At 51.7% G+C, this 15,909-nt stretch overlaps 1 protein-coding gene across 11 annotated transcripts in view; it reads right to left on the reverse strand.

Annotated features, from left to right (window-relative positions):
* The window catches only part of mtd (TLD domain-containing protein mustard), a 228,667-nt gene that overhangs the window by 14,673 nt on the left and 198,085 nt on the right, over window positions 1-15,909 (reverse strand). For all 11 annotated transcript variants that reach the window (XM_069324511.1, XM_045762679.2, XM_069324510.1 and 8 more), the window contains 2 exons: window positions 3,257-3,385; window positions 1,526-1,681 (listed from right to left, as the gene is read on the reverse strand). In XM_069324511.1, coding sequence (XP_069180612.1) covers window positions 1,526-1,681; window positions 3,257-3,385 — 285 coding nt within the window. The remainder of the gene's footprint in view (window positions 1-1,525; window positions 1,682-3,256; window positions 3,386-15,909) is intronic.

Genomic DNA, 15,909 nt, shown 5'->3' on the forward strand with positions numbered 1-15,909 from the left:
AGCTAAACTCAAAAGAAAAAGGATCCATTATTGAAGCATAATCCGGGTCTCGCAGAAGGTAAGCCACAATGGCCTCCCGCATCTCCCTAGGTAGGATGTGGGAAACCAAAAACCTCCGGAAAGAGGGAACCAAAGAACCTAAGGTAACCCGGGGAGGAGCCAAACTCATATCAAACTCATACAGGGAGGGGGGGATAGGAAAACCCTTTTCCCCCTGTAACAAGCCCCGCGCTGAGGGTACCAACACTCAGGCGGGGTGAAATGGAACCCAAGCCCCCCCCCCCCCCAAGTCAACCATGCGGGAAGCGAGTGTGCGAGCCTGGGGCTGGTCCCCAGCCCCAGGATTCCTCCACGTGAGGACCCAGGGCAGAGTGGTAGGAAAATACCCCAGCTGACCCCAAAGGCGACCAAGCAGCAGAAGAACCCTGCGGAGACAGTTCTCGAACAGTTTGTGGAAGGTAACCTCAAACTGCAAGGGCAGTACTTACAGGACACCTAGAGGTGACCCTAGGTGCATGCAGCCCCAGTACTTCTGGAATGTACACTTTGCTCGCACACTACCTTATCACAGCACACCACCACAAGGCACAGCACTACAAGGATTATTTTTGTTATTATTATTATTTTATACCACACGTGGCCAGACATTTGCAATGCTAACCAGCATATATACATTTTCTTCTGTCCTCCATGGACAGGGTTGAGAGATCTGTTAAACATATAGTTCAGGGATTTATTGAACAATCAACCACAGAAGGCGATTGTAGTGCTTCTAAAATGCTAATCTAACGTATAGACATAAATGCATAGATACACAGAGTTACGCCTGCCCTACATAAAGTGGTCGATGTGTTCTTTACATAGCCAGAGTCAATCGACTGCCACCCAACACATCAGCCTCGGAACTGGGATTGGGTAGCTGGCACGGGAGGTCTGGGGGTTCCTCCTTCCCCCTCCCGGGAAGGGCGGAGTTGAAAAGAGATGTTGAGGGGGTCTTCCCTGCTGCCACTTTTGTAGATTGGAACTATGTTAGCCTGTTTCCACACATCTGCTATGACTCCTGTACACAGGGATGTCTGAAAAATCAGCCAAAGTGGTATGCTGAGCTTCACACACCTGTGTGTGGGAGTTATGTCCACATACCTGTGCTGAGCACTGCTTCTGATTTAATACGTAAAGCGTAACTAGGCAGTAGTACTGTCAACCTCGAGCTGTAAACATGCTTAATATATATTGCCAAAAATAAGTCTCCATAATGTGGCTGAAAACGAGCCTGGCCTCAGGTCGGGCTCGCGGAGTACAAGAACTCCCGAAATGCTCTCAAGGTACACTCCAGGTAAATAACCCGACCCACACGTATCAAACCAAAATGACATTTCTGTCTGTCCCTTGATAAGGGTATGGAATGCACTGAAATGGTGTCACTTTTATTAATTTCATTTCATATGTGGGGGTTACATTATTTTCTCTAGAAAAGTGCTTTACTTTCACTAAAATATGTTTCGACTCAATATACAGTACTCACATTTTGATGAGTATCTTGAATGAAGAGCATGATGGGTGTGTCAATCTCATTCATCTTACGATAAAGGGAGTTGAGACTGAAGCCGTGCTGGGCTGTGCTGAACACCAACTTCCACGAGTAACCTTGAGCACGAGCTGGCAACTTCTTGTACATGTTCTGCAGAACCATCAATAGATTAAAAAAATAAATAAATCACACTAATGCTTTCACAACACATGTACAGTACAAGAAGTACACACACTAAGAAGAGCAGTGCATTGCCAACAAACATGTGACAAGCATGAATAACTAAAAATCCCAATTGAATCTTGAACAAATTCTGAATTGATAAAAAACTGTATAATACTTTTGTACAAGATTTTCAATACACCTTAAAGGAAAAAAGGGAAAAGAGAAAGAAAAAAGAACAACAACAAAAGGCGAGGAGGAGATGAAAGAGGAAAAAAGAGAATAGAGGAGAGAGAAAGAGGATATATACCGAGGACACATACTTCAAGAACAAGAGGTCATAGATTTAAATTAACGACCAGAGCTGCCGAAGAAATATAAGAAAATTCACTTTCGCAAAGAGAGTGGTAGACCGTTGGAACAAGTTAAGTGAGAAAGTGGTAGAGGCCAAAACCTTTTGTAGTTTCAATGCGTTATACGACAGAGTGCTAGGAAGACGGTACACCACGAGCGTAGCTCTCATCCTGTAACTACATTTAGGTAATTACATACACACGAGCGCAAGATGTAAAAGAGAAAGAAACGACAAGGAAGTATGCTTGAAAGTCAAAACCAGAAATGACCAACAAGAAGCAGACATTTGACTAGTAATTAGGAAAGAACTGGTTACCAACAGTAAATTAGTACAGAACACTGCAGATAGAAATAAAGCCATAATAATTTTTTGGGTGTTTAGAAAAGAAAATACCATCTAGGATAGGGAGCAGCAGCAGCAGAAGAGAAAAATATCCGAGCTGTGTTTATGCGACAAGACTGGAGCGGAGCGAGGGGGTTAACAAGACTGGAGCGGAGCGAGGGGGTTAACAAGACTGGAGCGGAGCGAGGGGGTTAACAAGACTGGAGCGGAGCGAGGGGGTTAACAAGACTGGAGCGGAGCGAGGGGGTTAACAAGACTGGAGCGGAGCGAGGGGGTTAACAAGACTGGAGCGGAGCGAGGGGGTTAACAAGACTGGAGCGGTGCGAGGGGGTTAACAAGACTGGAGCGGTGCGAGGGGGTTAACAAGACTGGAGCGGAGCGAGGGGGTTAACAAGACTGGAGCGGAGCGAGGGGGTTAACAAGACTGGAGCGGAGCGAGGGGGTTAACAAGACTGGAGCGGTGCGAGGGGGTTAACAAGACTGGAGCGGTGCGAGGGGGTTAACAAGACTGGAGCGGTGCGAGGGGGTTAACAAGACTGGAGCGGAGCGAGGGTTAACAAGATTGGTTAAACATACTATAATCAACTGAAAAGCGGTTCACAATTCCATTCCAATTTAACCATGCTGCATTTGCCTTCCAAAATAAAACCACTTACATTCAGTACTTTGTTGTATAATTCAATATAATCTGTATATTATTATAATACATTACATAATTTTATACAGTATTGTAATACAGTATTACAAATTATTATATGACACATGGTAAGACTGCAGTGTAGATCAGATTGAATTGAAACTACAACAAAACCTGTATGTATGTATATATATATATTATATATTTATTTATTTTAGACTGTACTTGCCTTTCTAACAGCGTCGGTGATGATTTCTGAAACGCCACAAATTTCCGGTAAGAAGGCCTCGAGATCCAGGCTGGTGAGGGATGCTGAAGAGTACAGTGCTCTTCGCAGCTCGTCGCTCATAGATACCACCTGCCGTTGGACGAGGAAGACGTTACTTTCAGGATGACTAAATTACATTTGCATTTTACATAAAAATTTGCCAACAGAATTTATAAGCCCTTCCATATTCATGATGCAATTTTGATATTGCATTCAGTATATGGCATAGAAATTTAGAAGTTTTTGTTAATATTTACAAGTTAGGGTCTTACTGTTGAACATTTATACAATAATAAGATACTCGCTGCCTGTTAAACATTTGTAAGCTAGGCATTTATTAACATACTATACCTGGTTAAACACCATAGCATACAAAGATACATACGGGTATTTTATTTATAATTATTATATAATATATATATATATATAATTATATAAAATATAAACTAGTGCCAAAAGACCATATACAGGTTCATTGGGATAATCCAGTGATGGAAATGATTACCTCAACAATGCTTGAATGTATCTGTTGAGAACAAAACAACCCACTTCCTAGTAGTAGCAGCAGCACCCCATGCTGGGGATTTTTTATTTATTTGCTGTGCTCAACACAGCCCTGAGAACTTGGCTTAATCATGATGCCCTTAATATTAAATGGCCCATCGTCTTGCTGCCCAACCCTCACCGAACACAGGTTCATCTGCGGATGTGCGTATGCAGACCAATACGAGCAACATGGTGTTATACGTCACAAATTACAGGGTAAGATTGCAAGACATGAAGAAAGAGTCAATGACATCAAGAGGGCCTTGCCAAAACCCGCTGCCTGACACAAAGAAAACCACACTTACACAGACCCAGTGACACTCAGAATGGTGGAAACTGGGTCACCATGCTTCCCTGGAAGGCTGGCAAGCTAGTGGTCTGAAACTACACATGCACAACCACATTGGCAATTCCTACATTCAATACAGTACAATCGAAAGAGGTGGTGCTGCTTCTTCTTTCAGGGAAGCGCAAGTGGCAATCTATTACAGATGTCTGGCACATTACTACAGCTTTGTTCCAACCAGCTCAGAAACCCTCGATTCATGGAGCAAATGTGCATTGAAGTTCTTGAAAGAATTGTGCAACAAACTAATTCGAGTCACAATAGGCCAAAGAGTGACAAGTTTTTTGTTTCAGCTCCTCAGTGTCGAGGGTCTGAAGTGAAATGCAAGCTGCACGTTGGGTGTGCATCCAACCTTGGAAGAATTTAAGGTGGTGTTTGATTTGCAATACCTATCAAGTTGGTTTGATGTATCTATTAGTGAATTCTGTTGCTGTATTTTTCATTTTACTTGCAATAGCAAAGTCATGTATATGGTAGGCCACACAATGTAATCATGTACAATAAAGTTTACAATTAAAAATAGGGGTGGTAGGAGAGGTAAGTACTGTACTTAAGAAATCAGAGACAACAAATTTTCTCTGGGGCTATGGGTCCCCAAATTGCACCAGAGGTGGTACCCAGAGTGAACCTGTGTCACTCCGAGGTGATGCAGGTTTGAGTCTCCTCAGAGCTCCAGTTAATTTCTTCATCCATATATATCATGTTAGTGTGATTTCTCGGTGTATTTAATGTTGGGGCGTATAGTGTTGAACTACTTTACCTCCACCCGAGTGCTTGGGAGGGTTATTTGTAAAACTTGGAAGGGCTTCACCAGAGGTCTCCAGACCTGCTGATTCAGTAGACTCCCAGGTTGTATAAATTATACCAGGTCAGGCTGGTACAGTGGTAGAGTTTGTGACTGACAGTGCCTTTGTCACAGGTTTGAGCCACCACAGACCTCCAGTTGATTTTATAAAAAATAAATAAATAAATAAAAAATCTACATTATCTATATATTTATCTATATCTATCTTGTAGTTCCCTTGTCAGGAAAAACTCGAAGCTCTGTGACTATATATTCAAAAGGCACTGCCAAGCTTGATAGATTACAAGACAAATTTTCAGTAGTGCAAGATCATCTCATTTAGCCACTTGAAGGTCATGAATTAACATTCACTTGAATAAAATTGCAGCTCTATGTGCTGGTGTGGAATAATACACACACAAATTATGACCTACTAGAAAGCTGAATACCCGGCCCGAACACTTGTAAATAATGAATATTTGCATGCATGTCAGTACTCGTAAAGACTTACTTGAGTGACTGGTTTCCCAGCAGATGTCTTGACAGTTTCTGCTGCATCCTACATTACACTTACCTTCATGACTATGGCACCTAACTCACTACTTGTACTGTACATGTAAAGGACTATGGCACCTAACTCAGTACCTGTACTGTACATGTAAAGGACTATGGCACCTAACTCAGTACCTGTACTGTACATGTAAAGGACTATGGCACCTAACTCAGTACAGTACCTGTACTGTACCAATAATCTGCATTTCTAGTTTGTTGTTACTAATTATTGTTTAACAAAAATACGTTGATGGAAAAATGCACCAATAAATTATACACATTAAAAATAGATATCTGTAAATAATAGCTACACATTCCTTGTAACGCTCTCAAACATTCCCTAACACTATAGAACTCTGAATTATACAAATTTAACCCATCCCACACATATGAAAGGAAATGAAAGTGAAAATGAAATGTCTGTCCTGAACCCATACCAAGTTGTGGCATATGGGTCCAGGATGGATGGATGGATGGATATGTTGTCACTTTAATTTCTTCTGTGGGTTGGGTTATTTGTTTCAGCCACATTACTGTGACATTATCTTTAAAAACAAATATCTTTGAGAATGACTGCAATCATTAATTTAGACAACCATTCACATGACAAAAGTATGTGATGAGAGGAAGAATAAAACACGAGAGTATAGCTGATCCAGTACCAATTTCAACCAAAATCTATTTCTTGTGATTAAATCACTAACCCCTAAAAAAAAAAAAAACAAGTCCAAAAAATGAAAATGTGAAATGGGCTTCAATTTAAAATCGGTGTGTGTGCACGCTAAGTTTCCTAACGATATGAAAACAACCACTTTCGTTAGTTTAGAAATAATTCTTGCTAACTGAAGAAAATGGGTTCTGTAACAGTGGTCTATATGTACTACGATAATTGGTTCTAATTACTGTGTAACGTGGAGGAGATAGGGTCCCTTGATTGTTTCAAGCATGGGTTAGACATACGAGTGGGATTGAGTGGTTATACATAGGAGCTGCCTCATATGGGCCAATAGGCCTTCTGCAGATACCTTTATTCTTATGTTCTTATGTTTGGCTTGTGGATAAGGACCCTTAATCATAATTCAAGATGAAGGGTTGAACATGTTTCCTTTCACCTGATGCCTCTTTCACTTTACAGTAAAGAGGTACTCAGGATCTATGCAGTACAGACGTACTCAGGAGCTAGACAATATGGGTTGTGTCCTGGGGAAAGTCAGGTCTGATGTGGGTCAAGAGATGAGGACCTAAATGAGCCTAGGTACAAGTTTTCCCACAACATGAATTATAAGTTCGATTCCACCTCATTTTTCACCTTCACAACGACGTGCGGAACTGACTACCAATGAACACAATACTTAACACCCATCATACTATTTCTTCAACAACAATTTTTAGTTATCTTTTGGATACAAGCAAAGTAGTCAGTGCAGTAGGGTGATAACCGAGGGTACCACTGGGTGACCTCCAAGAGCAGAAGAGAAACCTTTGTGAAAGCCCCTGATGCCTTTGTTCCTCTAACAGTAAATAGGTTCACAGTAGCAAGAAAACAGTTGTAGGTTGCATCCATCAGCAACCCCCACACATCAGCCCAGAGGGAACCATCCCAAAACCAGCCAACCAGGCACCATCATCACAGCACACCACTCCACCAACAACCCCTTCCCTCACTCACCACTCCACCAACAACCCCTTCCCTCACTCACCACTCCACCAACAACCCCTTCCCTCACTCACCACTCCACCAACAACCCCTTCCCTCACTCACCACTCCACCAACAACCCCTTCCCTCACTCACCACTCCACCAACAACCCCTTCCCTCACTCACCACTCCACCAACAACCCCTTCCCTCACTCACCACTCCACCAACAACCCCTTCCCTCACTCACCACTCCACCAACAACCCCTTCCCTCACTCACCACTCCACCAACAACCCCTTCCCTCACTCACCACTCCACCAACAACCCCTTCCCTCACTCACCACTCCACCAACAACCCCTTCCCTCACTCACCACTCCACCAACAACCCCTTCCCTCACTCACCACTCCACCAACAACCCCTTCCCTCACTCACCACTCCACCAACAACCCCTTCCCTCACTCACCACTCCACCAACAACCCCTTCCCTCACTCACCACTCCACCAACAACCCCTTCCCTCACTCACCACTCCACCAACAACCCCTTCCCTCACTCACCACTCCACCAGCAACCCCTACCCTTACTCACAACACCATAGAGTATATAGAAGTGTCTCGAGACAAGTGGGAAATTTATTCGAGGGGCTAGGAATAAATAAAGCTGTTGGACCAGATGGAGTTTCACCTTGGGTGCCGAGAGAATGTGCAACTGAGTTCAGCATTCCACTTCAATTGATATCCATACATCTTTTTCCACTGGAATTTTAACAGATGCATATTTAGAAAAAGGCAAACGGTTCGAATCATCATTAATGGAAGCCGAGAAGACCCTCTAAATTATAAGCCAGTATCATTAAGAATGTTCTAGTCAAAACACTAGAAAAAAAATAGTTAAAACCAAATGAGTAGAACACTGAGAGTAATGACATAACAAACCAGACAGTATGGTTTTCGAACAGGAAGATCCTGTGTGACAAATCTACAGTACTTAGTTTTTATGATAGAGCCACTTTCCTGTTCACAAAAAAGAGGTGGTTGGGCTGACTGTCTATCTGGACCTACAATAGACTTTTGACAGAGTCCCACACAAGAGATTGTTTTGGAAACTGGAACATGCGGGAGGGGTGACAGGAAGACTGCTGAAATAGATGAAAATTTTTCTAACTGACAGACATATGAGGGCAGTAATCAGAGAATGTATCTGACTGGAAGTGTGTTACAAGCAGGGGTACCACAGGGTTCAGTTCTTGCACCAGTAATGTTCATTGTTTACATAAACCCTCTACCAAAAGAAATACAGAATTATATGAACATGTTTGCAGATGATGTGAAGACACTGGGATTTATAGGAGATGCAGACAATTGTAATGCACTTCAAATTGAACTAGACGAAATAAGTGAAGTGAAACATGGCAAAAGAAATTTAATGTGAATACAGTAAATGCCATGTTATAGAATGTGGGAATCAAGAGAATATAGACCATACACTAATTACAAATTACGTGGAAAGGAATTAAAGAACTAACAAAGAATGAGATCTATGGGTGATTTTGGATAGTAGACTCACTAAAGGAACACTGGTGACAGTCTACTATCTACAGGCTGTAAGGAACATTGTATGAGGAGCGTATGTGTCCTTTTCCAACATCTTCCCTTTCCAAGAAACCAAAACTGGAATATGCTGTATGGTGACCACATCTCAAGAAGTACATCAGTAAACTGGAAAAAGTGCAAACATATGCTAAAAAAAAAACATTCTGGAGCTGAAAAATAGGAGTAATGAGGATAGGCTAGAGACATTAAGTATGCCAAAGCTAGAAGACAAGAAAAATAGAAATGATCACCACTTACAAAATATTACCAGGTATCGACCAAACTGACAGTAATTCCTGAAACCAGTAACTTCACGAACAAGAGGACACAGATTTCAGCTAGGGAAGCAAAGATGCCCCAAAAAAATATTACAAAGATTTCTTTTGCAGACAGATTGGTAGACAGTTGGAACAAGGTAAGTGAGGGTTGGTGGTGGACGCCAGAACCGTCAATAGTTTCAAAGCATTATACGACAGAGAACTGGGAAGACAGAACACCACAGGTGTAGCTCTCTTCCTGTAACTACACACAGGAAATTACCAGTCCACCAGGCAAAACCCCCCAACCACACCAGTCCACTAGGAACGCTTTCCCCCCCCCTCTCCAATACTCACCAGTCCACTAGGGACCCTTCCCCCCTCCAACATTCACCAGTCCACCAGGGACTCTTCCCCCCCCCCTCCAACACTCACTAGTCCACCAGGTACTCTTCCCCCCCCCCCCACTAACACTCACCAGTCCACCAGGGACCCTTCCCCCCTCCAACACTCACCAGTCAACCAGGGACCCTTCCCCCCCGAACACTCACCAGTCCACCAGGGACCCTTCCCCCCCCCTCAACACTCACCAGTCCACCAGCGACCCTTCCCCCCTCCAACACTCACCAGTCCACCAGGGACCCTTCCCCCCCCCCCCCCCAACACTCGCCAGTCCACCTTCCCCCCCCCAACACTCACCAGTCCACCAGGGACCCTTCCCCCCCCCAACACTCACCAGTCCACCAGGGACCCTTCCCCCCCCCCTCCAACACTCACCAGTCCACCAGGGACCCTTCCCTCCCCCAACACTCACCAGTCCACCAGGGACCCTTCCCCCCCACCCCCAACACTCACCAGTCCACCAGGGACCCTTCCCCCCCACCCCCAACACTCACCAGTCCACCAGGGACCCTTCCCCCCCACCCCCAACACTCACCAGTCCAAAAGGGACCCTCCCCCCCCTCCAACACTCACCAGTCCACCAGGGACCCTCCCCCCCCTCCAACACTCACCAGTCCACCAGGGACCCTCCCCCCCCCTCCAACACTCACCAGTCCACCAGGGACCCTTCCCCCCCTCCAACACTCACCAGTCCACCAGGGACCCTCCCCCCTCTCCAACACTCACCAGTCCACCAGGGACTCTTCCCCCCCCCCTCCAACACTCACCAGTCCACCAGGGACTCTTTCCCCCCCCCCCCTCCAACACTCACCAGTCCACCAGGGACCCTCCCCCCCCCAACACTCACCAGTCCACCAGGGACCCTCCCCCCCCAACACTCACCAGTCCACCTGGGACCCTTCCCCCCCCCCAACACTCACCAGTCCACCTGGGACCCTCCCCCCCCCCCCAACACTCACCAGTCCACCAGGGACCCTTCCCCCCAACACTCACCAGTCCACCAGGGACCCTCCCCCCCCCCCCCCCCCACCAACACTCACCAGTCCACCAGGGACCCTTCCCCCCCCCCCCAACACTCACTAGTCTACCAGGGACCCTTCCCCCCCCTCCAACACTCACCAGTCCACCAGGGACCCTTCCCCCCCCTCCCCAACACTCACCACTCCACCAGGGACCCTCCCCCCCCCCAACACTCACCAGTCCACCAGGGACCTTTCCCCCCCTCCAACACTCACCAGTCCACCAGGGACCCTTCCTTCCCCCCAACACTCACCAGTCCACCAGGGACCGTACCCCCTCCCCCCTCCAACACTCACCAGTCCACCAGGGACCCTTCCCCCCTCCATCACTCACCAGTCCACCAGGGACCCTTCCCCCCTCCAACACTCACCAGTCCACCAGGGACTCTTCCCCCCCTCCAACACATACCAGTCCACCAGGGACCCTCCCCCCCATCCAACACTCACCAGTCCACCAGGGACCCTCCCCCCCATCCAACACTCACCAATCCACCAGGTACCCTTCCCCCCCCCCAACACTCACCAGTCTACCAGGGACCCTTCCCCCCCTCCAACACTCACCAGTCCACCAGGGACCCTTCCCCCCCCCTCCAACACTCACCAGTCTACCAGCGACCCTTCCCCCCCGCCAACACTCACCAGTCCACCCAGGACTCTTCCCCCCCCTCAAACACTCACCAGTCCACCAGGGACCCTCCCCCCCTCCAACACTCACCAGTCCACCAGGGACCCTCCCCCTCAACACTCACCAGTCCACCAGGGACCCTCCCCCCCCCAACACTCACCAGTCCACCAGGGACTCTTCCCCCCCCCAACACTCACCAGTCCACCAGGGACCCTTCCCCCCCCCCAACACTCACCAGTCCACCAGGGACCCTTCCCCCCCCCAACACTCACCAGTCCACCAGGGACCCTTCCCCCCCCCTCCAACACTCACCAGTCCACCAGGGACCCTTCCCCCCTCCATCACTCACCAGTCCACCAGGGACCCTTCCCCCCTCCAACACTCACCAGTCCACCAGGGACTCTTCCCCCCCTCCAACACATACCAGTCCACCAGGGACCCTCCCCCCCCATCCAACACTCACCAGTCCACCAGGGACCCTTCCCCCCTCCAACACTCACCAGTCCACCAGGGACCCTTCCCCCCCCCCCCCAACACTCACCAGTTCACCAGGGACCCTTCCCCCCCTCCAACACTCACCAGTCCACCAGGGACTCTTCCCCCCCCCCCCTCCAAAACTCACCAGTCCACCAGGGACCCTCCCCCCCTCCAACACTCACCAGTCCACCAGGGACCCTTCCCCCCCCCTCCAACACTCACCAGTCCACCAGGGACCCTTCCCCCCCCCAACACTCACCAGTCCACCAGGGACCCTTCCCCCCTCCAACACTCACCAGTCCACCAGGGACCCTTCCCCCCCCCCTCCAACACTCACCAGTGCACCAGGGAGCCTTCCCCCCTCCAACATTCACCAGTCCACCAGGGACCCTTCCCCCCCCTCCAACACTCACCAGTCCACCTGGGACCCTTCCCCCCCCTAACACTCACCAGTCCACCTGGGACCCTTCCCCCCCCCCCAACACTCACCAGTCCACCAGGGACCCTTCCCCCCCCAACACTCACCAGTCCACCAGGGACCCTCCCCCCCCCCACCAACACTCACCAGTCCACCAGGGACCCTTCCCCCCCCAACACTCACCAGTCCACCAGGGACCCTTCCCCCCCCCCCACCACTCACTAGTCTACCAGGGACCCTTCCCCCCCCCCTCCAACACTCACTAGTCTATCAGGGACCCTTCCCCCCCTCCAACACTCACCAGTCCACCAGGGACCCTCCCCCCCCCCTCCCCAACACTCACCACTCCACCAGGGACCCTCCCCCCCCCCCCAACACTCACCAGTCCACCAGGGACCTTTCCCCCCCTCCAACACTCACCAGTCCACCAGGGACCCTTCCTTCCCCCCAACACTCACCAGTCCACCAGGGACCCTACCCCCTCCCCCCCCCAACACTCACCAGTCCACCAGGGACCCTTCCCCCCTCCATCACTCACCAGTCCACCAGGGACCCTTCCCCCCTCCATCACTCACCAGTCCACCAGGGACTCTTCCCCCCCTCCAACACATACCAGTCCACCAGGGACCCTTCCCCCCTCCAACACTCACCAGTCCACCAGGGACTCTTTCCCCCCCCCCCCTCCAACACTCACCAGTCCACCAGGGACCCTTCCCCCCCCCCCAACACTCACCAGTCTACCAGGGACCCTTCCCCCCCTCCAACACTCACCAGTCCACCAGGGACCCTTCCCCCCCCTCCAACACTCACCAGTCTACCAGCGACCCTTCCCCCCCTCCAACACTCACCAGTCCACCAGGGACCTTTCCCCACCCCTCCAACACTCACCAGTCCACCCAGGACTCTTCCCCCCCCCTCAAACACTCACCAGTCCACCAGGGACCCTCCCCCCCTCCAACACTCACCAGTCCACCAGGGACCCCCCCCCAACACTCACCAGTCCACCAGGGACCCCCCCCCCAACACTCACCAGTCCACCAGGGACTCTTCCCCCCCCCCCAACACTCACCAGTCCACCAGGGACTCTTCCCCCCCCCCAACACTCACCAGTCCACCAGGGACCCTTCCCCCTCCCCCAACACTCACCAGTCCACCAGGGACCCTTCCCCCCCCCAACACTCACCAGTCCACCAGGGACCCTTCCCCCCCCCCTCCAACACTCAACAGTCCACCAGGGACCCTTCCCCCCTCCATCACTCACCAGTCCACCAGGGACCCTTCCCCCCTCCAACACTCACCAGTCCACTAGGGACTCTTCCCCCCCTCCAACACATACCAGTCCACCAGGGACCCTCCCCCCCATCCAACACTCACCAGTCCACCAGGGACCCTTCCCCCCTCCAACACTCACCAGTCCACCAGGGACCCTTCCCCCCCCCCCCCAACACTCACCAGTCCACCAGGGACCCTTCCCCCCTCCAACACTCACCAGTCCACCAGGGACTCTTCCCCCCCCCCCTCCAAAACTCACCAGTCCACCAGGGACCCTCCCCCCCTCCAACACTCACCAGTCCACCAGGGACTCTCCCCTCCCCCCTCCAACACTCACCAGTCCACCAGGGACCCTTCCCCCCCCTCCAACACTCACCAGTGCACCAGGGACCCTTCCCCCCTCCAACATTCACCAGTCCACCAGGGTCCCTTCCCCCCTCCAACATTCACCAGTCCACCAGGGACCCTTCCCCCCTCCAACATTCACCAGTCCACCAGGGACCCTTCCCCCCTCCAACATTCACCAGTCCACCAGGGACCCTTCCCCCCTCCAACATTCACCAGTCCACCAGGGACCCTTCCCCCCTCCAACACTCACCAGTCCACCAGGGACCCTCCCCCTCCCCTCCAACACTCACCAGTCCACCAGGGACCCCTCCCCCCTCCAACACTCACCAGTCCACCAGGGACCCCACCACAGGGACCCCACCACCACAGGGACCCCACCACACACCAGAGACCACCACACACCAGGGACCACCACACACCAGGGACCCCACCACAGGGACCACCAGGGACCACCACAGCACAAAGGTAGCAACAAGGTGATCTGCCAGTGCCGGAGCTCAAGAGCCAAGACCTGTGCCTGTCGACACTCACGCGGGTATTCATCTTGAGCGGGGTCCAGGGTAGACTGTCCAGGGTAGACTGTCCAAGGTAGACCGTCCAGGGTAGACTGTCTCACTGGCAGCCTCGTCCACCCTACACACCCTCCATCAGGCACTCGGGGCCACGCACCCAGCCTACTGCCCCATATACCAGGCTCCTGCCCGCCCCTGCCCGGCCCTATGCCCGCTCCCGTGCCCCCCGGGCCTCGCCCTCATGCCCAGCAGGGTCTTCGTGGGTATCCTCGGGGCATAACGTGCCCGTTATGTCTATTATACGAGGTTTGTTTTGGCCGTCACGCTCGGTCCGGGGCCCACCTCTCTCCACCTGCCTCCGTGCCACGTTTTCTATTACTTGAACCAGGACCATAATATTGGTTATATTCTTCCACGACAGGGACCAGGGGAAGGGGGTCAGGGACCAGGGGAAGGGGGTCAGGGACCAGGGGAAGGGGGTCAGGGACCAGGGGAAGGGGGGTCAGGGACCAGGGGAGGGGGGACAGGGACCAGGGGAGGGGGGACAGGGACCAGGGGAGGGGGGACAGGGACCAGGGGAGGGGGGACAGGGACCAGGGGAGGGGGGACAGGGACCAGGGGAGGGGGTGACACTGACAGGGACCAGGGGAGGGGAGTCATGGACCAGGGGAGGGGGTCAGAGACCAGGGGAGGGGGTGACACTGACAGGGACCAAGAGAGGGGGGTCAGGGACCAGGGGAGGGGGTGACACTGACAGGGACCAGGGGAAGGGGTCAGGGACCAGGGGAGGGGGGGGTCAGGGACCAGGGGAGGGGGTGACACAGGGACCAGGGGAGGGGGGGACAGGGACCAGGGGAGGGGGGGACAGGGACCAGGGGAGGGGGGGGACAGGGACCAGGGGAGGGGGGGACAGGGACCAGGGGAGGGGGGGAGGACCAGGGGAGGGGGGGGGGAAGGACCAGGGGAGGGGGGGGGAAGGACCAGGGGAGGGGGGACAGGGACCAGGGGAGGGGAGGACAGGGACCAGGGGAGTGGGGGTCAGGGACCAGGGGAGGGGGGGACAGGGACCAGGGGAGGGGGGGACGACAGGGACCAGGGGAGGGGGGGACGACAGGGACCAGGGGAGGGGGGGACGACAGGGACCAGGGGAGGGGGGACGACAGGGACCAGGGGAGGGGGGACGACAGGGACCAGGGGTGGGGGGACGACAGGGACCAGGGAAGGGGGGACGACAGGGACCAGGGGAGGGGGGGGGGTGTGGGCACTAGTTACTACTCGTATATCTTGTGGCTTCTGTCACCACATGTCCTTACTACGTTACATCACGTTCTCTCACTCGGACCACCCCACACCCCTCACACCACACTCATACTACTACACACCCCACAAAACTCTCACCAGTACACACCCCTCACTAACACCTTCAGTAGGTTCATGCAGGAATCTGTAGACCAGTCTATTGACAGTTGAGAGTCGGGCCGAGAGAGCCAGAGCTCAACCCCCGCAAGCACAACTAGGTGAACATACTCCACCTGCATATAAACAACCTTGCAACATCCTCCCCCGTTGCAATTCAACTTACAGCCGCACCACCACACTGAATACCGATGCGCAGTACCGTAGCGGAAGTTACAAATAAGGCCTCCATAATGGGCCTGCAGGAGCCGAGCACATTATCTGGGCATTAATCAGAGACATGCACGTTACTAAGGTAGCCGTTGACCTTGCGGACATGTCTAGGGAGCACCAAGGTCATTACCCCGCCCACTTCTCACTAAGTGACAACACTCAAATGAGGAGGTTTGGTTTAGTGTGAAGCATATGA

Source organism: Procambarus clarkii, chromosome 14 (genome assembly GCF_040958095.1).
Source record: "Procambarus clarkii isolate CNS0578487 chromosome 14, FALCON_Pclarkii_2.0, whole genome shotgun sequence".
NCBI classification, from domain to species: domain Eukaryota; kingdom Metazoa; phylum Arthropoda; class Malacostraca; order Decapoda; family Cambaridae; genus Procambarus; species Procambarus clarkii.